General features: G+C 38.0%; 1 protein-coding gene and 1 long non-coding RNA gene across 6 annotated transcripts in view; one reads left to right on the top strand and one right to left on the bottom strand.

Annotated features, from left to right (window-relative positions):
• PTPN1 (protein tyrosine phosphatase, non-receptor type 1) overlaps positions 1-27,786 on the top strand; it is a 42,964-nt gene that overhangs the window by 2,667 nt on the left and 12,511 nt on the right. Inside the window, exons 2-3 of the mRNA XM_021416683.1 lie at positions 24,471-24,561; positions 26,049-26,149. Coding sequence (XP_021272358.1) covers positions 24,471-24,561; positions 26,049-26,149 — 192 coding nt within the window. The remainder of the gene's footprint in view (positions 1-24,470; positions 24,562-26,048; positions 26,150-27,786) is intronic.
• The window catches only part of LOC110408160, a 28,955-nt gene continuing 1,757 nt past the window's right edge, over positions 589-27,786 (bottom strand). The window contains exons 2-5 of one of the 5 annotated variants that reach the window (XR_002444178.1): positions 26,993-27,191; positions 23,884-23,946; positions 5,022-18,036; positions 589-3,597 (exon numbers count right to left, since the gene is read on the bottom strand). This is a non-coding gene — a long non-coding RNA (uncharacterized LOC110408160). Of the gene's footprint in view, positions 18,037-19,740; positions 21,879-23,883; positions 23,947-26,992; positions 27,192-27,786 lie in introns of those variants that run through there. The other 4 variants (XR_002444179.1, XR_002444180.1, XR_002444181.1 and 1 more) reach the window with 4 other exon arrangements.

Here is a 27,786-nt window from a genome sequence, read left to right as displayed (position 1 = left end):
AGGTCTCATTTGATTAGTTACCTTCTAATCTAAGCCTAAGAAATAGTGAGAATGCTAACCATTCAGATTAAAGTCCTCTTCCATAAAACAGCAAGTCATAGGAAAATGGTCAGCAGCTAAATACAAACTTTTAATGTGATATTGTGGTACAGGTGTGCAGTCTAGAAAACAAATACCTAAAGGTGGGTATTCACAATGCATGAATGCCTTTAGGTGAATCAACAGGATTGAAAAGCATTCACTCTGGAGAAGTCACAACGAAAAGCAGTAGCCCAAAGCTAAGAAAAGAAGAGAAAGCACTGGGGAGACGTCATTGCAGCCTTCCAGTACTTGAAGAGAGCTTAGAAAGAGGAGGGAGAGTGACTTTTTACAGGGGCAGGTAGTGACAGGCTGAGGGAATGGTTTTAAACTAAAAGAGGGGAGATACAGGTTAGATGCTAGAAATAAATTCTTTACTCTGAAGGTGGTGAGGTCCTGGCACAGGCTGCCCAGAGAAGTTATGGATGCCCCATCCCTGGAGGCGTTCAAGGCCGGGCTGGATGAGGCCCTGGGCAGCCTGATCTGGTGGGGGGCAGGCAGCCTCTGGCAGGGGTTGGGACTGGATGGTCTCTCTAAGGTCCCTTCTAACCTAAGCCATTCTGTGGTTCTTTAAAAAGCACGGTTGAGGCTTTCAGTTAGAGGAGGGGAGAACAAGATAAAGGAATATGTTTTTGACCAGAATATCAAAGGGACGTTGAATTTTCACTTGCTTATAGTGAATTCACTATCAGCTTTTAATGGTATTCTATACGTAAAAGTCTTTAAGAATTTTGCTTTCTAACTCCTTACACACGTTGGTAGAATGAGATACCATCTTAAAAACACAAACCTCAAATAAAGGTTAAATTGCTTCTTGTGTTTATATAAACTAGGTAGGTTGATGTTAGTATGTTGGCTAATGGTATTAAGTCTGATGTGTTAATAATGTTAAAGAGATCTGTGAATTTAGCATTCAGCTAGGAATCCCATGCAAAGCAGACACTGCAACCTATACCAACTTAATACTGTTGGTTTTCACTGAATCTCCTATGGCGACAGCTCATGCTTAGTTTTCCATGTGAAGGATGCAGAATTCATACACTTTTTTTTTTTTTTACAGTCAGTAGATTGTAAAATAAAGAACTGATTATCATCTAGATTTTCAGATATGTTCAGAATTGAGAGAATTGAGAATATTGAAAACAGCACGACCTCTACAGCTGCATGCACTCTGCAAAACTGAAGTATAGTTACAGTTAAATACAGTTCGGCTTGAGACCTGTAAGAGTAATATTGTAACTGTTCTCAGTTTTAAAAAATGAAGTTTGGTGCTTTGGTTTTTTTTTAAGCTAGTATTATTGTGAATGTTGCTTTTTTCCCAAATCTCCCTAAGCTAAACTAAAATACTACAAAATATAAGAGTTAATAAACTTCACACAGGTTATGGGAGAGATATAGAAAGCAACCAAGGATATTCTGAATATTTCTCTCTCAAAAGAGAAAGACATGGAAAACTTTTTTTACGTGTAATCCCTGTCTCCTTATGTGAGGTATATGTAGGTAGATTTCAACGTTGAAAGTAACAAGCTGTAAAATGGTTCGCCCTGTAGACTTAAAATACTGTGGTTGTTTTATATTTTCAAAGTAAATGAACAGGAAGTTCTACCAGTGTTTTCGGTTTATAAGCTGCTGTGAGAGTTCAGACTGTCCTGCTGCAGTCTATAAGCATTTGTGTTTCTCTTTTGCTCTGGTGCTATCGAACTTTAAACTTCTTTGGAGCAGATAAACTGTAGTATGAGTACAGCTTATTGTAAACGCATCTTTGTGCTTGATTCTGCCAGTTCTTGTTCCTTGAAAATGCAGGTCTCTGCATGCATGGCTTGCAACTTCTTAACTTGTGCTATGTTGATTCATTCAAGGCTTAATTTAATTGGCTCTGGTTGTAGAAAGCTACCTTAGAATTGGTAGTTGCAGGGAGTCTCCTTTTTCCTGCAGTACAGCTAAGGGTATGCCATGTTTTCCAATGCTGTACAGCCACTGAATTTTGATAGAACTGTGGGATAGACAGAGTAAGTAGCTGAGCTTCTGTGGCTTATGAAGTTACCATCTTCGCCGTGGAAAAACCAGAGTTTACTTTCATTTACAAGTGCGAGTATGCATTGTGCTATTGAGAATGTTCCAAGGCGCTCAGCTGTATTGGCTAGTTGTACTAGTCACTTTTCCAGGTGAAGACTATCGTATCTGCTGATGGCAAATGTGAGATTGTGAAAGTCCTGTAAAATTGAGCTACTGAACAGCTTAGTTTTGCTAATTTTTCAGAATCCAGGGTCTAAAATGTAAGTACTTGAAGTATCCTTTCTTATAGCGTTGCTATAAGTAGAATGAAAACGGAGCCCATATTTCTCTATTGTAGCTTACTGTTAAAGGGTGCAATTTGCTAAACATCTAAAAATCATACCTGTGGGCAGTAAGCACTGCGCCTGCTACTGAGTACCTTTAGAAGGATTTTAGGGTTTCATTGGGTTCCTCTGCGTTACTTGTTCCTCTTTCTCCCTTTCTGTTTGCCGTGACTGACAGTTACAGAGAATACAGTGTTAACCACATGCCAGATGATGCTGAATTCAAGCAGGAATAGCCCCTGTAAGTAAAGAGTCAAATACATTGTGTTCAAGGTAGACTAAGTATTTCTGAAACTAAAATAACTTTTTAAATATTCTTGTCATGTTTAAATTAACAGTTCATCATGTAGGCAACTAAACATTAAAATGAAATCTTTTCTTGAAAGACTTACATTGCAAATGAATGTTCTCCAGGTGTTCTCTTCATCTGGGACTTTCTAGGCTGTGGTTTCCATTGAAATATCACTGCTACTTTCTTGTAAACATACCAGGTCACCAGCATGATATAATAATCCATCTGGACTGTTAATTCAGCCTAATCAAACTTAGGCGGGTACTGACCGATTCCTTAAAACTGAGAATTCATGTATGAATCAAAGTGGACATTTTTAAATTAAAATTAAGTGGGGTAAGAAAGATGGTCTATGAACAGAAGAAAAAAAGGTGTACTAGCAGTATGAGCTTGAAGTCTCGCTATCACTTTTAGACCAGTGAGTGTGAGCATCAGGCAGGTTGTGTTACTCACTAGGAATGCCACTGAATTTGTTTTCCCATGGTCGAATAAAGTAGGTTTTTCTTTAGTCTCGTCACATGCAAAATGAGAACTGTTTAAAGTATCACAGAGCTTCTTATGTGCACAAAATTATTTTCATCCCTTTTATTACTCAGAAGGAAAAGAACCCAAAGTATGTGTACGGTATCAGTATTCTGTTATTGTGAAGATACGAAGCAGTTTTCTAGGTTTTCTTTCTGTTTTTTTTTTTTTTCTTGTTTGTTTCTAATACCTCCGTATTAGGTTAGCGCCGTGTGACAAAAACTTCAGCTCATGTATTGCTTCAGGTAATGCAGAATGTATGTGGATTTTCTCTTCTGGCCATAGTCTTCTTTTGCAATCTGTGTTCTCTCTTAAAACAGAGGCCTTTATTCATCAGTGAGGATGAAATCTCTGCTAGGTGAAAGTCTGCAAAATATGAGTTTAGTCAGAGGCTTGTTAATGACCTGACAGATAAAAATCTGAAAAATGAATATTATGCCATACACCTTAAAAATTAAAAACAAACAAGCAAAAAGCCACATGCTTAGCTGGATAATTAGAATTTTCCTGGGTGTAAAATTTTCTAGTAGGCCCTGCTTAATTCTGCAGTTTCTGCAATACTGATTTGAAAAAAGATTGATACGAAGTGAGATCAAAGACTAACAACTAGAGCTTCACCTGAGGTTTTCTACAGAATTCAAACACTGAACTGGAAGTGCTGGCGATGTTAGACATTTTACAGAACTACATAAATTTTAAAAATAGTTTTTAAAATACTAAACTGCAGTTTTTGTGTCTGTCCTTCTGTAAAAGTGTGTTGTGCATCCAGACCTGTTGAAGCACATGATGTGTGCTTTTTTTCCTGAAGGGAACAAGTTTATGAAAATAAAATGAAGAAACAGGTTCTCTGTGATGTTTGGAAGTAATATTATGAACTTGATCTGATCCGTCAGCTTTGATGCGTACAGTGCTTAACATTGAGTTTTTTTTTTTAAGTCATTGGCCACCATGTCTCTTGTTGATTTGTACAAGAAACATTTTTTTGTTATCTGTCTGGTGCCAGTAGACATGCCCTTGCTGGTTTGGCTGGGAGGGGCACTGTGATACAGCATCGAAATGCCTTTGTGTGTTCACTTTGTAGATCACGTCATACAAACACCAGTTCATTTTCTTCCATGGGACAGCAATGAAAAATCTGTTGTCCGTGGTCAGAAGGTAAAAGAGTCAGCATAGTAGGAAAGTTTGGGAATTTTTAAAATTCACTTTTTTCCCACTTGATACTGGTCCTGTAGGTTCCGTTCCCATATGCTTTTGCCTTGCTCCACACTTTGTCCCAGAAAATGGACTGCTGAACACATTATTTCTGTAAGTTATTGTCTTTGCAGTCATAAACAGTGGAGTAACAAGATGGGTATCTAGGGCATCTGGTTGTGGAAGAGCATCAGTACAGCCAGCTTACTTGACAGGTCTGAATTTTCAACCATTGTGGCTAGAGCCTGTCTGTATCTTTTACTTAACATCAGCACTCTTACTTAACATCAGCACTATGTCAGATGGGTTTCCTCCCTAATGCTGTGCGCTTTGGTCTTTATTTTTCCTAGTGGCTGTTGCTTTTCACTCGCACTCTCTTGCTGTCTCCTACCTGTCCTTGTTGATTGGTGTGATACTGAACATGTATCATAGTTGCTGTTTCGTTAACCTCTGGAGTGAAAAAATATTTGGACATTCTGCTTTCTCGTTGGGCATATATTTAATGAAAGAAAGCAGACTAAAAAAGCTTTTTGCTGAATTCAGCATTAATCTCATGGAGGTGTATTTTGAATTTACTTAATTGGCATACCAATACCTACATTAAGGGCTTGTTTCAGAGCCTGTTTCTCATTGTCAGGGACTGAAACTTCATTTTTTGTTTGCTGATCTTCATTGTACGTTGGACATTTTAGTTGTTCTGCACTGGGATTCAAACCTTGAAGTAGTACTTAGTTGCTTCTTTTCGCTGCAGTGTACTCCAGTGGAAAGAACAGGAAGAAGTGTGCTGCGTGCCTTCACCATCTGTGCCTTTTCCCACCATCGGAAACTGTAGTTGTCTCACCAATGGGCTGTTGTGGATGCTGTGGTATCACTGTTAAAGCGATAAAAAGGCACCTTCAGCATTGACAGTGCAGCGATCAATGATGATATTTCACTCACCAGCTGTTGTGATACTGTTTAATCAGATTTGAATTGTGTGATGCAGTCTTTTTCCTGTACGTAGAAGGTTAAAACAGTTTCTACGTAAGTAGGAGTAGGAAATAAAGCAACAACAAAGCACATTTTGCATTTGACTGTGTATGTAATGATATAAAAACTTGGATTCTTTTCTGGTGGAGAGTGTGGAGCTGTGTGGGTCAGGCTGCAGGCGGAGTGGGAACGGAGCCCTCTGCTCAGAAAGCTTACTGTGCTTCTGGTACTGAAACAATCCCATGTTGAGAAAGCTGCTAGGTAGTAGTATTTTGAACTTAAAGTGGCTGTTCTATTTGTAATCTTTCATGTGCTTTTTCTTGTATCTCAAGTTCCCAGAATTTTATGTTTCTTCTTTGAAGTACTTGATTCATCAAGTACTCAATGCTGTGAGCCATCTTACAAAAGGCACTCTGTTTCTTGGATTTATTTATATTTATTTGGAACAAGTGGTCTACGCTCAAAGGGGAATGTTCTCCTAAGCTTCTTCCCTTGTACATATTTGAATTCGAATTGCTCGTTTATATCATTTCTAATCCCACAGTGACAAGTTACAGTAGCATAAACAGTGTGACCTTTCGGTGTGATTGCAGGAATTAAAATATGAAATCTATTTTAAAAATGTGTCTTTGACTAAGGAAGAGTGTACTTCCTTCCTCTGTCAGGAAAAATAAGCCATACCAGTTCAAATCTTGATTCCATTATGCTGCTACTCTTTTCCCAGTGTCTTCTGTGCAGTCACTGCAGCTGCTTGAAGTAGGACCAAGCCTCTGCTGCTCTCCTGCAGGATGGGACAGCCCTGCTCTGCTCTGTGCAGGTGTGAATGGCTGTGACACATGGGCTGCTGGAAAAAAAGAACTGACATGAGCAAGAGGATTTAGCAAATGGGACTTCAGTAAGGGAAAGAGAGAGAGGGTAGATCATTGGAGCAAGAACCGAGAACCAAAAAAAAAAATGCTACATAGCTTATTAACAGCCAAAATCCATATCCAGACATTCTGGATAATTTTTTTTTAATATTTCCAGAAATAAAAGAAAAAATGAGAGTTTTAACCAGCAAGAAATGACAGAGTGGATGGCCGCCCAATGCCAGATAATGTTTATGTGTAATACTTCTACAGTTTAATTAAATTGGTAAATGATAATTGTCATTTTTTTTTTACACTTCTGGCAAGGACTGTGTTCACCTTATGTTGCAGTTGCCCACCGGGAGCTATGCCAGTAATATCTGCAGCACGACGAGGGGGAATCTTGCTTCAACTTGTACTATATTTTCATTCTCAGCTTTGGTATCTTCTCATAGTTGGCCCAAAGTTTCCATGACAAGAGCAGTTCTGCCCTTCTGGTCTTTCAAAACTCGTAAATACTGAAGGACGATGCATGTTGCAAACAAACAACCCCATCCTTTTATCCTTGCATATTACATTAGGTGTCATTAAATCAGTAATGTACTGAGAAATATGATATTGAGTTGAGGAGGTTGGTTGTTTCATTTGGCAGCAAGCAATACTCCATAGACAGCTGATCAATAATTTCCCTTAAGCCCCATTGCCTTAGGTCATTTGAAGTGATGTTGCTTGTTCTCGCTGGAAACAAGCTTGGTGTTCAGGTTTTACCCCTGGGTTCTGGAGCATGGTTGCTCACTGTGTCCCTCAAAGTCGTCTTGTTTTCAGTGATGAAAGATTGAAACAGGAGGTTGAAAATATGTAAAATCTTTCCAGCTGCTAAGTTGCTGGATTTATTAGCCAACATCAGAGCATTAGTGTAGAGGTCTAATCTTACAACAGGCTTTTTAAAGCTTGTCAAGAAGCAGGCAGAGCAGAAGGATTTTACGGCTATTACTAACTGATAAACAAGAAGCTAATGACAAAGATGACATAATTTGTGTCAGGTTTACCATTCAGAGCCTCAGTTTGGAACTGAGTCCGTTCTGCTGAGCTGTACTTGATTGCCTTACCATGCAACCTAGTGTACAGGCTGCTTTTCTGTGGCTGACTGACAGCAGGAAATTCCTCGTGATTTGCTGTTTACTACGTTCTCTGCCATGTGAAGTTGGGCTTTGGGGTGACAAAACTATTATGTGCTTACTGTTATGTGCTTATTATTTTTAAGGGTAGCTGAATTACTTAACTATTGCTACTAGTTCGGAGCAAGCACTCAAATATTATTTTACAGTAATAATAAATGTATATGTTAGAACTTTAAGAAAGTAAACCAACAGAAGACCTCAAGGGTTTCTTTACACTAAAGTATTTTCTAACAGTGTGTTCTCCAAATAAAAGCATCTATTTGTGCAAATTTCTGTCTCTGAATAGTTTAAGAAAAATAATCCATTGTTGTAAAAATGCCTGCCCACAGCACTGTGGATGCAATAGGACGTACTTGGGTGTGATCCTAATAGTTGATAACCTTTATTTGTGAATCAATGCTCAGAAACCTTTAGATAATGGTCTTTTGGTGGGGGCTGGGGGCAGAAAAGGATTTAATGGGGTAAAGTTTGAGGTTTTTTTTTTTTTTTAAGATGTTTGAAAGTTTTTTTGTTTTTTTTTTTTTCGTTCTGTTAGTGTTCCAGATATGTGCTAAGAATGCAAACAGGAGTTTGAGATAGCCACCAAATTACAAAGCTGCCAATGGCTTACAGGAGGTGCAGGGTTAGGAGCAGGAGTCTGGTTGGGCTGTGGGCGCGGTGAGCTGGGTACAGCACAGAGATCTGGCCTGTGAGAGAGGAGCAAAGGAAGTCATAAGAGTTGTGCATTTCCAGAGAGGATGCTGTAATGGTAGAGGTGGCAGCTGTGATAGTTGTGTGGCTTTGCTGAATGATTTGGTGTTCCCTGAGTGAATTATTCTAAACTTGCAGTAACAGTAGACAAATGAAGTGGCAAAATGTTGTTCATCTTGTCTGATCCATGCAACTTGCATTCACTGATGAATCTGTTTCATTAGTATGGGGAATATGAAATAGTTCTTTGAAGTCCCAGCTTGTCTTGTTCTGCAGACTCTTTCATGTACTGGAGTGTGGAGTGCTAATCCTTCCTGCATTATCATCTCTGTGGAGGTTCATCTTGATTGTGTGGAGTGCCTGTTTAACACTGATGCTGTTTTAAGCTCTCAGTTGCCTTCAGATGAGGAGAAGACAACCTGCCTGGCTGGAGGTGAAAGCTCTCACACTGCAGTGGTGATTAAAGCAGTCATTAGTAATGCAGTATTGGTTCTGTCATTGTCTTAAAGTATTGCTTTGCAGCATAGAGAAATAAGGAGATACATAAGATACAGAATGAGTTTTAGTATTAAAGGTGTGCCTTGCTTTGAATTAATAGAAGGATTCTATCTTTCCACAGGAATTTATCAGGCTTTTTGTCTACAGATTTTCTTTATTCTGGAGACATAGTTTTATTCACCCTTCCTTTGTGAGAACCAATTGCTAACATGCATTGGAAGCTAGGCTTATTTTGAGTAAAAAGCAATATCAGTATCCACTGTAACTAAAAACTTAATGTACACTTTTGTGCTTGAAGGGCGGCTAGCAAAGCAAGGTGCTCCAAGATCCAGTTTCAATCTAGATACCTCCTCTGAGTGTGAGTTCACTGAATGTAACATCTCTGCTGTCAGCATTCAAGGGTTAAGCTTCTCTTTCAAAAAAAGGTATTGATTTTTCTCTTTTTTTTTCTTAGAACAGTTTACTACTCTGGAAATAGTTGTGTAAACAGTCAACTCTAAGTGCAGCTTCTTCCGCTGAACCTCTACGTAGAGCAGAGGTGCCCAGCCATTCTGCCCTGGAGCCAGGTGAAGGCTGTACAGTCTGTTCTGTCCCTGATACCGACCCCTGGTCTTGTGCACGTGGCACGTGATCTGTCTGGCCCTTACGTGACCTGGCAGCCATATAGTCAGGTAAACAAATGTATAAACTTGTGTTTGTGAGGACGGGAGATGGCATCAATATTTGGCTCATTCCAAAAGCTGCATTCAGTCCATAGGTCCGTTCGGTCCAGTGAGCTGGTTGTCTCAGGTTTAGAAAGCTGTAAGCTGTAAAGTAAAACTAGTTTAGCTCTTTCTTAGTCCTAAGCACATATTAGACAGCTTGTGAGAAAACGAGAGTATCCTAATTCTGTTTTATCTAACATCTGATTTCAGCAGTACTGTTTGTTCTCAGCAGGTTTTTGTGTGCGCTGCAGTAGCTTGGCAACTTGTAGACTGCGCTATTCGGTGATTTCAGTATGCTTTTAATCATCATTGAAATTTTCCTTTCCAAATTTGAATATTATAAGTACAGTGAAGTGGGCATCTGTGATGATAACAGCAACAGAAATGTTAAGCAGATCCCAAATGAAACAAGTTGTTCATCCAAATTTGTAATGCAGAATGTCTTCAAATATCAGACCAAAAGTCTTCCTTGAAATTAGTTTAGGAAGGGGACACTTGTAACTTCTTCCTGCAAGTGATTGTTAACCAGTACAGCTACTCAGAGTTCCCAAATACCTATTTGGGCAGCGTGCATCTCAAGAAAGCCAGTAAAACAACATAAAAACGTCTTCAAGGAAATGAAGTTTATCATTAAATAAGATGTAGTTATATTTTTCTTCTTCTTTTTTTTAAATAGGTAATGTAGAGTTCACAACTTCCTTTTTAACGATTCCTGCCACTTCCTTTCTTGTGTGTTTTAGTGCTTCCTTTACTTATGAGCTCATAACTTTTGAGAAATTTCATGGAACTAGTAGAAAGTTTGGAAATACAGCCATTGTCTGACAGTATTCTAAACATAAAAATAATAGTGAAGTGATCTGAATGTTTACCATGCCATGTTCATGGTGAGACTTTATTCCCTGAAATTTTGTAAATATATTAGTATTATATAGATTTGTAGATGTTCATAGTACTCAATGTGAATGGAATGATTTATGCCATGTGAGATCTCAACCATGAGAGGAAAAAAATATTGCTTTTAACTCTGACTGCAGTTACTTAGTGTTTCAAAGCAGTGAACAAGGTTTCCTTGAATTAGAATTAAGTCCTTTCTTTTGCGTATTAAACATTTATTGGTATTTCTTTGTCCTTCTAAAGGTTTGACCCATTTTTTGTTACAGTTGTTTTTCATAGTTCTCTGTAAGGAAAAGTAAATTTAAAAATTTGCCTTCACCAATAGAAGTAAATAACAGACTTAATATATACACAATTTAGAAATGTGATGGCTTAGATACAGCTTATTTGTAAATGCTTATTTTAAACTCGCTGTGATAATGCATGTTCTTCATCTCTCATTATTTGTCAGTGATCTGCCTATTTCTGCCAAGAATCTGGTAGGTGTAGAGCCTCCTATGTTTTAATTGTGACATCTTTGACAATATGGCAATTAATTGATATTCAAGCATACTCAACATTGGCCTACCACTGCTTTTACCAAGTTAGTTCAGTGATATTTTGACTGTTTACTTTGGAGAGAGGCTCGGCATTTTGAAAATCTCACCTTTGCAATGCAATGTGATCAGAGTATTACTTAGCAGTAACTTGGGCTGGATAGACAAGGTACAGTAATATTACAAGTACAGTTTGGCTAAAAAAATAGCTTCGATTTCTAAACCATTTCTTCCATCATCTGAATGCAAAAGTCTCCAAGATACAAACATTCTGTTCTCTATCCCTAAAACACAGAGGGCTCACAATAAAACTTCATGTCAGTTCTGGTGTATTGTGCTTAAGAAGTATTTTCAAGTCTTACTGATTTCATGTTATTGCTGCTAAGTAGATATAGGAGCTACACTTCTGTGCAGTGATTACTGAAATTAGATTTCAGAGCTCTTTAAACAAGGATTTTATAAGTGAGCAGCTATGAACTGGACCTTTTCCTTTTGAGACAGGCTCTTCTGAATGTTCCAGATAGAGAGGAGATTGTCTTTACCCTATCAAATAAGAATATATGCCTATATAAATGAAACATTACAGAAAAAATAGTGGTAAGTCTCTACAGTCTGAATAATCTGTTGCTGTTGCATTTAATATGGTAACAGTATTGTGCTGTGAAGGCTAATTTGGTAGGTTTCTAAGAGAGAAATAACCTTTGAAACTCTTACAATATGCAAACTAATTAGAGGGTGAAAGGACGGTGAACACAACTGTTTCCGCCAAGCTGACTAACCTAGGAATTCAAATTACTATTTTTAGCCAGTTTCTAATGTTTCTGGTTCTCAATAGTACCTATGTTATTACCTTCAAAAATTATATTAATGTATATTTATCCCACTGATTAACAAAGTACAGTCAACATTTTTAGTGCAAACAGTATGTTACTTTTTAGCTCAGAACGAACAGTGTGATACACAGACAAAACAAAGCTCTTCAAGAAGCATCGGGGCTGTGGTACACTGTAATCACGTCTAAGACTTGCGTGAGTTTGGACTGAAAGCTTCCTCAGAGGAAAAGGCAGGATCCCTGGAGTGAAATAATTGTTGTTTTCTGTAAGTTCATTACAGATAGTCTCCCTAGTGTACATATTCCTCCCTTTCTCCCCCTCCAAGAGAGTTCCCTTTCTCCAAGAATTTCTTCCATGCTATTGTTTGCATCAAAAAATGCTTTTCTGTTGATCCTTGAGGTATAACCAACATACAGATCTTGTTTAAAAAAAAAAACAAAACAACAAACAACAACAAAAAAACCCATTGTAATTTACCTGTTTGTACTTCAAGAAATAACTGCAGTAGTACACGAGTTTGGAAAGTACTGATATAAGTCACATCGTATTAAGTGCTTACAATTCTATGAGTTAGTGACAAGACCAACTTTGAAATTAAATTCTAAACTATTTCCTTTTTTGCCTATATGCTTCCTTTGGTACTTTCTGCAAAGATCATTAGATGAGCAAAATCTATTCCTCAGAACATACGTGTAATGAACGGAAGTACTTCATGTACGAATACATTGCCTTTTTTCTTTAATTTTATATCAGTCTAATTTTAATGTAGCGTATGGCATGCTGGTGTCTAAAACCACTTTAGCTGACTGTGGTTTATGAAAACATGCATAGCTACTTTTACTCCAGATAAGAATTCAGTTTTTAAAAAAACTGTTTTAATTCCCTTTTAATTCTGTTAACACCAGTAGCTTACTTACTGTATCTCTTCTAAATTGCAACAGGTAAGATCTGAGTTTAGTCAGTGCTGGATGTCGAAAATGATGGTTTAAAATTAATTCTGTTTACGTGAGCTTTATATTTTTCACTTCTGTTTTTCATGATGGTAAGAGACGTCCAGACCAACTCAAATCAAGAAAATAAAAACTAGAAAAACTCCAGAAAATTGTTCTTATTCTTTTTGTTTCTGATTTTGTGTCATGATGGAAAAGAGGCCATTGACACTTAATGTAGATATTGACAGTTAATGTAGATGTACTTTTCTATTTTGAAATACTTTCTCTCCAGAAACGTAAAGGAAATGCATGATTTCCAGGCCTGGCTCCAACGGTGCTCAGTGATCTCCGCTTCCAGTCACAGTTTTTTGTTTTTATTTTTATAAACTCGTAAAGGGGGAGGGGAGGTAATATAAAACTTTCTCCCCTTGTCTCTGGGGACCGGGGAAGACAAAAGCATTCTACAGGAGCTAGAAAAATTGCTCAGAGAGATATCCTCCCTTCTGAAAGGAAAAGTGTATAGTTGTTCCTACACAGCTGTTAACCAAAGAGCATTACAGTGTAGTAGCTGGATTCCTAAAATGGTAGTGAGAATTGCTGGTTCTGAAGTTAAAAGCCAAATGAGTTAGAGCACTGCAGATCAAAACTAATGTGCTTGGAGAATGCAAGGAGCATCCATAATAGCAACCAAGAAGTGTCTTCTAATGGTTTTCAGTGGGTGACTTCCTTAACTGGTGTCTTTGCAGTTCTTGAGGGAAGATGCAGCCACAATAATGGCTGTTTGGTAGAGATCAGGTAGATCAAAATCTTTACTCTAGCTGAAAGGTGTTTTCTTGCTCACTGAAACCTTTTAATGTTGCAGCAGTTCAAGTTGACTTAAATGGTTATTTTGGAATGTAATGTTGGCAACAACAGCAAACTTAACATTAGAACATTTGAAGAACAATAGCAGTGATGTGAAGAAACGTTTTCCTTTTTAAGTCCTAAATGGATATTTTTGTAGCTTTAAGTCTCTAATGAACTTGCAGAGTGTGTTCTTCCACAGCCCCTTTTTCTCTTTGCATGCAAATTCTAATGCTATGTTAACAGCATAGGAAAAGTGAATTGGTGGGAAGTCATAGAGTGGATGAACTTTCCTGCTTTTCCTATTACTTCTTTCATTGGCTGCTTTCTAGGAGATATTGTAAGGTCAAAGTTACATTGTTGTATTTATAAATAGTTTGATAAGTATATAGGATCAGAACTCTGGAGCTCTTGTAAAAATTCAGCTTTTCTGTTTTCAGACGCATCTCGTGCTCTAAGACCTCTTTACGTTTAGTATTTCTTCTCTCTGAAAATGGACCACGTTTTGCTTTTAATTAAAGAGTCTTCATGTAGCCATCTCTAATTCCACTTACCTTTCAATATTTGTTTTGGGCACCTGACCACCAAAAATGCTGAAATGATCTTATTTCCTGTTATCAAGTACTATTTGTAAACTGTTCTTGGCCTTCATTACTAGCATCTGAAGCACCACTTTCATGTAGATATGGCACCATTCAAGAGAATTGGAATAGCTTTTTGTCTATTTGAACCTCATCATCCATTTGGAAAAGAAGGGAGTGCAGCAGAACAAGCTGAAAACTGGAAAAAAATATGTTTCTAGTTGCTGAATCCATGGTTAAAAGTCATTGTGATCTTATTCAAGGAATCAGATACCCTCCAGGGAACTGTTCCAGTGCTAACTAAATGCATGGGTGTGAAGTCAAACTCTCCAAAAGCGAAAGCTCTGTATTTCTTCTCTTTACCACTGAGAGACTATTTAAGAAAACTTTTCCTTCTCTGACTTGCTAGGCTTGCCTTGAAAATTAGAACTATAACAATCCCAAGAGCCTGGCAAATATTTTTTTCTTCTATTGGATAAGCAAACTGTTGAATTTAAAAGAGGTAATGACTTTGTAGTAGATAACAATTTTACCCGCATCCCGAATGTTCCTAAGATCTTTATTTTGTAGTCACTTGTAGATCTTGTCATTTTTGTGGATGAGTCCATTAAATCCATTTGTTCACCTTGCTCCTAGCTTAAATCCTTCACGCTTCATGGATACCACTTGATCAGTTTCAATTAAGGAGAAGAGGGAACGATAGTGAGGCAGTGTTCACAGCTTATTTGTGGTTGGTATTTTATTAAAAATTAAATTTTTTATTAAAAACGTTTTCACAAAGAAAGTATAAACTGCTAATAAGATGAATGCACAAATGTTGATATTTCCTTCTTTTTCTTTTTTTTGATCAAACATTTACAATTTCCTTTTGTTTCTTTAAAAATATTTGTCCTGAGCAAAATGACTGCAGTGTTTGTCTATGAAGCAGTTGATGTGCTGTGCTGTTTGTTTGGCTTTTAGTCAACATACTTTCCAGGAAAAGGTGAAAGGACACAAATACCACAGATCAGTTTCGTTTGTAGCTCAGTGAATGTGAAGTATATATTTTAATATAAAGTGAAGTCTCTGGAGAAAAAAAAAAAACAACACAGTAACAACTTAATCAAGGCTTACATAAACTTCAGCTCCTCAAATATGTGGGGCTCCTTACTTTGAAACTTGGCAAGTGTGATATTACTCATCAAGACCACAGAGAACAATCTTTGTGTAGGTGCTCTGGGTCCTTTAATCTTGTAGGAGTTTGCTTACATCTCACGAGATAAGCATAGTGACCCCCACAATGGGAAAACTGGCATTCCCATTGACATTCCTTGACACTTGCTGGATGTTTATGGAGACCAAGCAGTGGATGTTGGCACAGGGAGGCGTGGGTGGTGCGTTTCGGCCATGGTGACAGTGGTCACCTCTGCTGGTGCAGATGTTTACGAGTGCAGCATGCAGGCTCTTTGTTCATTGCTGATGAAAATGCACAGCTAATGGTGATGACTGTTGAAAAATAGTGTTTTGTAGCTGAGAACTTTATCTATTAAACAGTGATATTGTGCTCTTTGCATCTGTTGGAGTTTCCATGGAAGTAAACAGGAGGCATTACTTTCGGAACTACATGCAGTACTAGTACCTTAGAAGCCTTTGAAGTTGTTTGTTAATAATAAAAATGCCCAGCATTCAAAAAACGTAGTTAGTGGGCAGTGTGCCCACATGTGTTCAGAACCAAAAGTCTTGAGCTAACGTATTCATTGGGGTCAAAAGTGGGAGATAAGGAAAAGAGTAAAAGCTTGTTCAGCTTTCAGCTGGCAAGACACACTGAGTTTGTTGCTTGGTGAAGGCTGTCAGGGTGATAGTCATGGAACTGGATCTTCTTACATTATGCAAATTAGATCCCAAATATTTCATTGTCGTCATTCAGATGCCAGGCTGAGTTTAAATTCTGAAACAGGAATTCAATTAAGCATCACATAATTGTCTTTTTTCTAAATATATGAGTGAATTGTATAGTCTTACTTATATGAAAGGAAGCCAGCCAGGTAGCTTCAGTAGGAAAGACATGATTAAAAGCAGTCATAAAAAAGACCCCAACCCAACAGCACACAAACCCACAGGTAACCTTTTGTTGTATTTATCAAAATTAAGAAAAAAGTTTGTCAGAATGGACAACTGGAGGAGGTAGGAAAAGACAGCTTCATAGAAGGTCTGGTAATGATTTTCATTGCTCACTAAAGTTGTTGTACAGCTGACAGGAATTCAGAGTATAACTTCTGGCAAGTTTTTGTTCCTGCAGAACACATGCCTTATAGCTATATAGATCAAATCACATGCCCTTTCTGTGTAAGGGGAGAGGATGGTAAGTTATGAAATGGAACTGTGCTCATGTTCATTTACAGGAACCATCTTGTGCTTCAAAATTTTAAATGTACTTGTTTCGATGTACTGAAATCAGTTTACAGGAAGTCAGGCTGAACTGATTCACTTTCTTCATACTGATTTCTGCTCAGCATGAAACTTCTGATATTAACAAAGGATGGGTGATATTTTAGATATCACTTGAAATGACTTCAAATAATAAAACTTTCTTGTTTTTTCTAAAGATGAAATTTAAATCTGAATGGGAATGGGTAATTCCCATAATGGTGATGAAGCTTGTGGTTGGTTTGTGCATACAGAGAATGAGAATCCTCACTGCCTTTCTGTCTTTATTTCGGTACCTTTTCTAGTTTTTCTGAAGCAAAATTAGCCAGTCTGGTAGCTTGATCAAATGCCTGTTTATCCTTCTAGCAAAGAAGTTTGGGATAAAACATGCAGATTTAAACCATCTCTTGCCTTCTACTATATTTTAGTAAATAAGAATGGTTACTGAGAGATGTAATGTCAACTGGCTGCTGTTAGATAGTTGTTAGGAGGCTTTTAGTCTCAGTTTAATAGTAGAATTTCACAAAGGAAATTATATGGAAAACAATAAATTAAAAAACGTTGGAAGTTCATGTGTGGATGCCAACTGTTAGTAGTAGCATTGACTGCAAACCAGTCTAGTTGGCTTTTACTTGAAGTCTTCTGTCCTTAACTTGCTCTAGCACAGTCCCCAAATTTAAGAAAATCTCAAATATTTTAAAAATATTATAAAAATATTTTAAAAGATTGTTTTTGTTGTGTTGTGGGATTTTTTCTGTACAGAATACTGAGCTTTCTAAACAAGCCAGGCTTTCTGGATTTATATACTGAACTTCCAGTGAAGTGCTGAACTTTAATTTTCAGTGTACATTATGTAATTGGTGTGTTAATCTGGGCTGCTTTCTAAGAACTGTATAAATGAATTTAAATACTTAACAATCTAGCAAATGCTTGAAAATCTTTGCATAATCTTGCAGGAGGGTTAGAGAATATGTAACTTCATGATTTAAAACAATGCAAAACCAAACCACACACAGAACTAAACCTTTCTTAAAGAAGTAGTAAAACCTTAAAAAAAATCAGTGACTAATGGCCATAAAAATGAACAGTGTACCTATACTAATGAACAAGCAGTGAGAAAGGAGTGATATTGATGTATGTACCTTGAAAGTCACTGTATCTCTTAGTACACCTTGCAGAAAAAGGGGCACTCAAACACCAGAGAACCTTTATTGTGTATATATATTTTTTTTCCTCCCTATCAAATGAGCTCACTGATTTTAAGGTTTAATGGTGATAATGTATTATGCAAGAATTTGGTTGAAGTAAAGTCTTGTTTTTTCATACTGAGGCAACTAACACTATGTGATAACTCTGAAAGATTGTGGAGTGTTCTGGGTGAGTATAAATAAAAAGTAATTCCACAGTACCAACTTCATGGATTCCGAGATTCACTTGAGAAACTGTGAACTATCTGCAGTGGTTCCAAGGGCATCTCTTGTCCTTTTGCTTCCAGCTTGTGACTTGTCCTTTGTAGTTGGTCTAAACTCTTGGTTGTGCAGCACATTGGTTTGACATTGCTGTGAGAAGCAGCTTTTCTCATCCTCAACCTTCTACTACTTACAGTTTTTTTTTTTCTCTCTCTCCTTCCTCTCCACCCTCTCTGAAGACTGCAAAGTCTGTACGTGTACTCTTTACCTTGTTTTTTTGTGGAGGTGTTCTGTAAAAGATACAGTGCTGTTAGGTGGCTTGTGAGATGCTGGAATGAAAAAGTTAGTTAACTAGGAAAGGAGGACTCTGTTTGTAATCACAGCTGTCAGTTAACAACGCCTGAATACCCTACAGACCAGAAATTACACATTTTAAACTCATAGAAAACCCATACTTCAAACAAATTAAGGTCTGGATTTGCAACACAGACCAAATTCTTTTATGAGTTCTGTGCATATCTGGGCTGTCAGATGCACCAGTCTATTTGAGATGAGGTTAAACCAAAGGTCTTTATCTGTAGACCTCTGTGTTTGGGTAAGTCAAGATCTGGATCTTGTCTCTGTGATTATTTTTCTTGTAGGAGATGAATAACTGACATAGAAGCTCTTAGCACTTCAATAGGACTGTGGTTTATTTCCTGGCACTGACTTCGTTTGATGATAAAGATAGCAAAGCTTTTCTTCTGCAAAACAGCAGTCAAGAAAAAGCTATTTCATCTTCTCAAAAGTCACTGTCCTTCTAGCAATGTAAGATGCACTCCTGAAGTGGATTGACTATCTGGGGGAAAAAATAGAGATGGATGTGGTGAAGAAGGAAGCTTCAGTTATTTTCTTATATTGACTTGGTTCACTTGTTTCCTGTTTTGGCAGTGAGTACGTGGCTGCAAAACAGCAAATAGTAGAGTGTTCCTGCCGACTATCTGAACTTCTTCTGTTATGGGTCATAACTTTCAAGGACAAACTGTATTTTGAACTTGCTGAAATTTGAGAAGTCTCGTGTAATTCTTTAACCAAGTATTAGAGGCAGCACAATGCTTAGCACAAGTAATCAGTCTCTGGTTACCCCAGTTCTGCTGTAACCTTCAAAAAAATCAGAATAGAAAAAAATTTTTTACTCATTGCAGATAATGAGATTGAAGCAGTTTGACAATCTGAACAATTGTGTTTTGCAGATCTGCAATGATTTTTTCCTATAATAATGTATTCCTTTTGACAACATGCAAAGTAAATACAGTACTACTAAAATTAGCACATGGTGCAAGTCTGTTACTTTCTTGCTTCTGAAAGTACTTATTCCAGTTTCAGGAGCTGTTTGGATGCACGAGTTTGAGCATTTAGTATTTGGTTACCTGCTGTGAGAGGTGGGTACAATAAAGAACTGGAGGATTTACTATCATCATTCTTAAATTGCTAGTTAAGCATGTTGAAGCTAGTCGGTGGTGAGAAGCAATCAGTAATATCTGCTAACTGTGATGAACACAGGTGCAGAAGATATCAGTACACTTTCCCAAGAGTTGATATGATTTAATAACGCTACGATGCCCAGTTTACGTCCTCGAGAAGGGGTTCTTTCTGTGTGTACGACTGGCTGACTGTAGCGTCAGGAGCACTGCTTACGTTGCATTGCTGCAACCTGTTCCAGATTGCCCACACAGTGCTGAATTAGCAAGGGGCTTTCTAGGAAAACCATGTTGCAAGTGTGTGATTTTATATATATGTGTATTTTTTTAACTGGTGTAGTAGTGTCGTTGAACTTTAAACAAACTTGTCCGTTTCACTCTCTCTTTCTCTCTGTCTGTGATACTTGGCTTTGGAAACAAGCTGGGGTACCAGCCCACTGGCTTTTGTTGAGGCAGATTAATAAGCAAATCAATATTACCATTGTTTTTCTTGAAAAAGAAGATGGAGAGATTAAATGATTAAAAAAGCAAAGGTATCAAAATCTATGTTTATTTCAGTTATCCGGCCGAAATTCTGCAGCTTGTTAAGGTTGACGTTATGTGATGTAATTGTCCGTTTATTTATCTGGTCTTTAGATGCACAGCGATGACCTTTTTGTTACCTGTAAATTGTATCTCCCTTACTTGTCCCCGTCCAAATGCCCTGATACAATAAGTCCGGTTTTACTTGTCAGTCTGAGTTGTGTGAGATGCTGATCCCCATATACTTATATGTTGAGCTACATATACTTCAGGTCTTAGCAAGGTTCTTTTGTTGAGGAGTCAGTTCACTGCTTCTCAGTGACTAGATTTGCTCTCTTACGCACTAATATGAAGACATTTTCCCATTGTGTAAAATGCCTGTTTATTGTGGATCCCTTAGTAGTTGTACCTGTTTTTCTTGTAGTCCTCTTTGCCTCATCCTATAATTGTGTTTTTTCCCATTCTGCAATCAGCCTTTAATGCTGGCTTTAAGAGAAATCTTTTTTAAGCTCTTAAACTAAAGTTGCTCTTTTGTTTAAGTGGTTTTTTATGTGTTTTGAATTGCTTTCCTTAGTGTGACTGTCTGAGTAGATAGATTACTGTGTGCCTTTGTAGCCGGTGATGAGATCTTGGCAATTGCTGTTTCCTGTAGAAGCAGAACAGTTAAAATGACAGTATATAATTATCCCAAAGTCTGGACTATTCCAGAGTTTATGGTGTAACAAAACAGCGTGATGAGACTGAGGCCTGCTACGAAATTCCCGGGGAGGCTTTCTGCTGAATCTGAGGGCCCTTCAGACTGGTCCTGACAGCTTCTCTTCTTGAAATATTGACATGGCAAATGTGCAAATGTGTGCAAAATCACAACGTGCTTGAATGACCAATGTCATGAATGCCTCTTCTTGTGGTCTTACCTAGTACTTACTGGAAGATTTAGGGATGTATCTTCTCTTTGTTAACCTCCCGTAGGTTTCTGAACAAGGTGGGGAAGGCAGCAGTCAAAAAGTGGTGTTATGCTCAGGTTTACAAAGGGCAAATGTAGCTCAGGGCTGAGGACCAGTGGCCAGGCTGGGCTGTAAAGTGAAGGGGGAATCGACCGCTGGTACTGTAGAGTAGTTAGGGGTCAAGGAGCATTTTTTGAAGGCTGGGAGGAATGGAAAGAAAGGACTGTGTGTTATGGACTGAATTGCTAAGATGAGTTTTCAGAAGGGTCAAGTGTTCTGGAGCAAGAGGCTTTGGGATGAGGGGCTGAGAGCCTCCAGGAGCATCCCTTTCTGCTGCCCATCTGTCCAGCTCTGGAAAGCAAGGCTGTGTTGACCTCCCTGATCACTTCTGTCTGAACAACTCAGCCATTGATCCTTGCATTGTGTTCTTCGTGGCAGGCCAAGTGGAACCCATTCATGCAACTGAGACCAACCTTCTGAAAAGTCCTGATGATCTTCTTATTCCAGTCACTGCTACAAATGAATGGCACAAGAACTTTCAGTTTGAAGATTAGCGTTTCAGCAAACTTCCTCTTTGTACCTCTGAAATTTTCAAGGGTATTTGCATTGGGTGCAGGGCTTAAAATCAGGAGATGAGTGTTATGGAATGACTCATGTTCAGAAACAGAAGCATTTGACGTTGTAAAAGTGACTTCGGTTTTAGCACTTCTTTATAAAGTGTTATATTGCACGACCGTTTAAATGAAATGTCTTTTTTAAATTACAGGATCTCTGCAGAGAGACTGAGTGTGATTAAAGAAGGTGATAAATAACCGTATCAATCCCTGTATTCATCCACTAACTTCAGATCTTGTGGCATCACTGGCTCCAGGTTACTCATAAAATAATTCCGTGTGTTAAATGAGTCTGCTTTCTCCAAAGTGGTGATCCTCTAGTCCTGTTATTGACACGTTCTGAAACTAGACCCCCACCACCCAGCATCAGGAGTTAATCTGACTTGAAAGCTGACTCCTAAAGTAACCAATAGCAGAGGTTTCTGAGAAACGCACGGGGAAGTCTGTAACACAGTCGTTTTTGGTAACTAGTCACTAGAACGCTTCTCTCCAATAATCTGTTCTGTTGAAGGCCATCTGATTTCCACTGAAGTCAGCTTAATATCCTGGAAGAATCTTATGTTTCTTGTCATTCTAGATGTTCTACCAACTGCTGTAGCCAAAACAAACAACAACAAAAAAAGTGAAGTCGCTTTTATTCCATATTGTTGAGAACAGCTCGTCCCATCTTTTCAGGCATGGATTCAACCGCTGAGGTCCAGGCAGGCATGCCCTTTGGGATTTTCGTTTTTACTGGTATTGCATTCAGAAATGAAGTTCTATATGCTAATTGGCTTTTCATACAAGGCAGCAGCTTGCCTGGTGCAGTATCTTGGTCCATCATTTTCACCTCCTCACTCCTACCCTTTTGCTTTTATCTCTGTTTTTTGCAACATGCGTCAGAAATATGTAATTTTTTTTTAATTGTCTGTTTTTGGAAGGCACGTGGGTAATTTCTTTCTTTTCACTTTCTACATGCAGATTGGAGTTATGCATCTCCTAGGCCTCCTTTATTCTTTCTATTCCTTTAGGCATTGCAGCATCACAACAACAAAAAGCCACCAGGTATTAGTTAGTTAATAACCAGATTTCTAATCCCTGAGCAATGCATTACCAGTTTGAGATCCTTAAATACGTATCTGAATCTGTGGAATTCTCTGAGGCTGGGAGTAAGTAGTGTGTAAGTGTACATACCTGGGTATGCTTACGTACGGTATTTTTATGTTAGAATTCCTTTTCATCATTTCATTTCTATAGTGAAATGTTTGATCTGTTTCCTATTTTAGAGAGGGGAGGGTTCTTTTCAGATGTTTTAATGTCATGAAACAATACCATGTGGACTAGTGCTGCTGCTAATTTAACTCTATATTCACAGCAGTAACTCCTAAGGTTTTTTGTTTTGGTTTGCAATTTGCTGCATTTTAATATGACACCCTAAGTGTTTCCTAAATATGTAGGCTCTGTGAGAAATATGGTTAGAGATCTAGAAGACCATTATTTCTGTAGTTCCCTATTTTTCTCTCTTATTAATCCTGTACAGTCAATATATAGGGAGGATAAACACTTGCAAAATACAGAATCACCAATCTAACATCAGATTAATTTACAAAAACAGCCCTTTTAGCTGCTTCGTGTTTTGGGTATTAGACTGTGGCAGTCAAGACCATGTTCTCCAGACAGCATTCTTCATAAGCAGAATTACTGGCAGCCATGTGTTAAGTTATAAAAAGGTAGCAGCTGATGTCAGAATTATTTCAGTGAGGGGCTGTGGCAGAATACTGTTCTAATTTTGAGCAGGTATATGAAAAATAGAGCTGTTTGCTTAACATGTAAAATTCACTGTAAATTGGTACTGATTGGTGAGTAATGGGGCAGTAAAGCAAAAAAGAGCAAGTAATAAGTTGCGGCAGATCACTCACTTCAAAATAAATAAATAAATAAAAATCGTCAGCGCTGTAAGTCATTCTTTATGCTAAGCTGTGAGGAATAGAAAAGCAGTCCAGTTCGGCCTGCGTTTTAGCCATTAGATTTTGAGCTGGTATAAAATCCTTCTGCTCTGATGTTGGAAGCCTGCCACGGTTTGAGCTGGAGCCTGAGCTGATGTGAAACTATTAATAGAGGAGTGCCCAGCCTTTCTGTGCAAGGGATCTACGTATCACAAGCAGACCTACTAATGTACTGCACGGTTATGCACAGAAGCCTCTGTGCTTCTAACAGTGGCTATAGACACGTGAGTCAGCACCATGCTCAACTGCATACATATCTGCACAGATAATTAATGTAAAACTTGGCTTAACTTGGTGTCTTTAACAAAAATAAATTTCACTCTATGAAAGGGGGCGAATTAGCTCTGTAGTTTGTTTATAATTATGATTTTGCATGGCCTCTGGACCAGATTCATTTTTTCATTTAATGTACGTGCACAAGGTATCTGTCTTAGGATTTTGTAAGCCTAATTGTGCCGTCAAAGCATTAGTTCTACAGTAGATCCATTCCTTTGGTTTTCATTATTTTCAGTTAATTATGACAGCTTCATCGTACAGTTCCTTGTACTGTCGTTTTTAAGAATTGCATACTTAACATAGTATTTATTTACACTGTTAAGATGTGTTTCTTACCAACTGGGACTAATATCCAAGGACAGCAGAAATCATCTCAGGCAGCTGAGCTCTTCTGTGTGTCTGGAAAAAAAAAAAACAAAAACTGGAAGAAACTGTAATTGTATGCTTTAGATAGTACATACATTTTAGTTGAGTGTGGGAATTGAAGTTTTTTTTGCCATTTGCAGCTTTATGAGATCTTGCTGATAAGTCAAGATAAAGTTCTGAATGGCCTTAGGAAGACATGACTGTGGCACGTTGATGTTGACAAGGCAGATCTCTGTGTATGCATCCGATGCCAAGTGTAGACAGGTCTTTTCTACCATAATGAATATTTTCTAATTCTTGATAGGCCAGAAAGAATATTTGATAGTTCCCTTGTCAATGGTAACGTTATCATTGAGCAGTTCAGTGCTTTGGAGTGCTTTCTTGTATTCCGATAAATTTAAGCTCAGTTTTTACTTGAATCTCAAAATGTTCACTGTCTAAAACTCTCACGCGTTAAAACATGAAGTCAAATGGCTATTTGTCTTAAAATAGCTAGTGTTAAGATGATATTAAATGGATTCATGTATTAAACTTCTTTTTTTGTTGTTTTGTTTCAGGACATCAGGCATGAAGCCAGTGATTTTCCATGTAAAGTGGCCAAACATCCCAGAAACAAAAACAGAAATAGGTACAGAGATGTCAGCCCCTGTAAGTACACTTGCTTTTCCATTGTTTGTAACAGACAGTTGACCTCTAATGATTTCTGGCTGCTAAATGCTCTGTGTAAGGTCAAGATTTCTGTTAGATGTATAGACATCCCAGGCCATTATTTCTGTTAATGTATTAAGTTATGAGATTGATGGCACAGGATGCCACTATATTCATAGGATTGTAGCATAGCAACATACAGTAATTCTGTATTCATGGGTAGAAAACTGAAGAATGAAACTTGTTTTCCCTTATGCTGGGGAAGAACTGTGGCTGAAATATTAACAAAAGTAAAAATATCCTTTCTATTGCAGTACACTTACTAGAGCATCCTTTTAGTCAATATAGCATAATTGCTGCTATTGGAAGATGGAGAAGTCTTGCATAAAGTGTATGACCACTGGAAATAAATCCTAAACTATTTGGGACAGAGAAAAGGAAGTTTGCAGAGGTGGTAATCTTAGTGTGAGACCTGTGTTTCTGAAATGATTGTCATTGCATGTTCTGGTGAATTCTGGTGGGACTTCAGTCTTTGAGCATGTGTCCTCTGTACAAGGTGCTGCAGCGACAGCTGTGTTCCGTGTTGCAGCCTGTCTCTCCTTCCATGACCCCGTGTACAAAGATGACGACATTCAGACTTCCCTGTGCCTGGCATGCTGACTTTGGAGGTGCTATTGGCAGACACTAGAGAAAGTTTGCAACTATTTTGCTAAGCTGACTGGCTTCTCTGCACTATATGATAAGTCAGGACCCTTCCTTAAAGGTGCAGCACCAGTACCTGTTTTAAATACAAAGATTGTGTAGGTTCTGTCTTTGGGCAATTATCTATATTCTGCTCAAAGACGAGAGTGTTATTGTGTACCAGCAAATTCTTACATGTAGGGGTTGAAAGTTATTATCTGTTCACCTTTCTTGTAAAATGTGAAAATTCTTGTTGTGAGAGCAAAGAGAACCTAACAAAAGAGCAGTAACATCACGTTCACTGTAATTCTTTATTTTAATCATTATTTCTGTACGTTATTTTGTGCTTGTCTTGGGAAATGTAGAGTAAGAAGTCTCTGTTTTGTTTGTTCAATTTATGTTTAGTCAGACCTTTAACAAGCTGATTTAGAATGTTTAAGTCGCAAAAGATAAGCAGCCGTGTAACTAGATTTATTTAAAAACAGTAACTCGGTAGCTGTACAGATGTGTCAGTGTGATCTGGTTTGCACCTTACCACTGTGAGTACCAGATGCAAATACTTCCTTCTTGCAATGTATTTCTAGAAGATGGAGCTTGACTTGCATTCACTGCTCTCGTATAGTGCTGGTCTTGTAGTACTTACATGGTATCCCCAGAGTTTCAAGTACCAGAGAACACTTCTGTGCTGTGATAGAGCTCTTTTGATTCTTCAGGAAAACTTGGCTTTTTTGAACCTAACATCTAATGAGGCTGTGCACATATTGTGTTCTATGTACTCTGACCAGTGTTTTCTAATTATTCTGCAGTTGACCACAGTCGAATTAAGCTAAACCAAGGTGACAATGACTATATCAACGCTAGTTTAATAAAAATGGAAGAGGCCCAGAGAAGCTACATCCTTACACAGGTAATTGGTGTCTACAGACAATAGAAGTATAGGATGATTGGAGCTGTTTTTCAAAGAATTTCTTTAGTCTATCATGTTTGTGTTGTTTATTTTAAAACTAGTTAAGTGTATGTAAGTGTCTCTGTCTATATAAACATATTGTATGCATGGAACAACCTTATATAAATGCTGCATGTTTTTCCTCCTTTTTGTCAGCGCTGACTTTGTATTTTAGTACCATTGTGTATCTGACTTTAGGCCCACCTTGGCTGTAGAACAGAAGCTAATGTAGTTCTGGAAATCCACTTACAATATGTTGGCTTATGATAAGCAACATTAAGATGTGGTTGGCATTTATCACATTTCTCCTATATGGAAGACCAGCACAAAGGCTTTGGACCATTACAATCTTAAATTGCCTAGTAAAATTCCTGTACAGAAGTGAGTTTCACTTAGTGGGAGATTTCACATTTACAGAAGAAGTGTATATATGAGCTTCAAGATATTGAAAGCACAGTAAAATATAATTTAATAGACACTTATTTGTTAGGTTGAGTGGGGACAGAATAAAAGACCTGACCTTCCCTTTAAAATAGGCAGCATGCTTCACCACCTGTTTGTTGTTACATGTCCTTCTGAACATGATGCTAGTATAGAGTTCACAAATAACGTACATCCTAAGAACACAGCCTCCAAAAGGTCTAAGGTGGCCAGTGCTGATGGTTTTATCTTTAAAGTGAGAGAGGAAAGCTACGAATACAGACTTAGTGATGGAGACGTGGGCAGGGAGGAATGTTGCTGTCTTTCTCTGAATCTGTGACTTGCACGCTTAGTTATGTAGCAGTTTCAAAAACACCCAGGTACCTGGTTGTCTTATTCTGACAGCTGGCAACTGTGTGAGAATTCCTGTTTGTCCTCAAGGTTTGGTTCCCTGGAGACAGTCCTGGCCTCTGATCTTGACTTTTCCTTCCTCCCATGCTTTAGATAAAGGTAGACTGGAATTAATATTCTCAAGTAAAGGTCAGCAGCCCTTCCTTCCTCTTTCTAGAGAATAAAGATAAATCTGTAATGAAGAAGCAGACAGTGCAGCATTCAATATGAAAACGATTCTGTGCACATAACTTGCATTTCCCTTATTCAGGACAAGGTAGGCTGATCATAGGGTTGAACTGGTAGACTTGCATGTGCAGCTAAGTGGTACAAATGATCTTTTCTGATCGAATATTTAATGGATTTGAATGGCTTTTTGAGGTCCCTGGCCAGCTGTTCTGTTTGAGCAAGGTGGTGGTTAGTGAACGTGAGAGGCACAGTGCTGCTGGATGTGTTGCCCCAAACTCAGAATGGGTTTTTGAGTACAGAAGGGCAAAGTAACTTAGCACAAACATGAAGCTATAAGGAAATCTGCTTTGTAAGTAGAGTATAATACTGTAAAGTATTATGTTCTATTCTCACTAATGAGACTACTTCTCTCTTCCTGTTATGTGTGTGGGGAGGAAAAGATTAACCGTCCTTTCATGGGGGAATTGGAACCTAAAGCAACATCACTGTGTTCTGTTGTGTTTTTTTACAGTTTGAGAAGTTGCTTGATACTTGCCTGAATTTATTGCCTAGGGCAGTAACTTTTTACTGGGAAACATTGCTCTGATTTTAACAGAAAG

This window comes from Numida meleagris, chromosome 19 (genome assembly GCF_002078875.1).
Source record: "Numida meleagris isolate 19003 breed g44 Domestic line chromosome 19, NumMel1.0, whole genome shotgun sequence".
NCBI classification, from domain to species: domain Eukaryota; kingdom Metazoa; phylum Chordata; class Aves; order Galliformes; family Numididae; genus Numida; species Numida meleagris.
The sequence above is the reverse complement of the archived record's forward strand: the minus strand, read 5'-3'. Positions and strand labels throughout refer to the sequence as shown.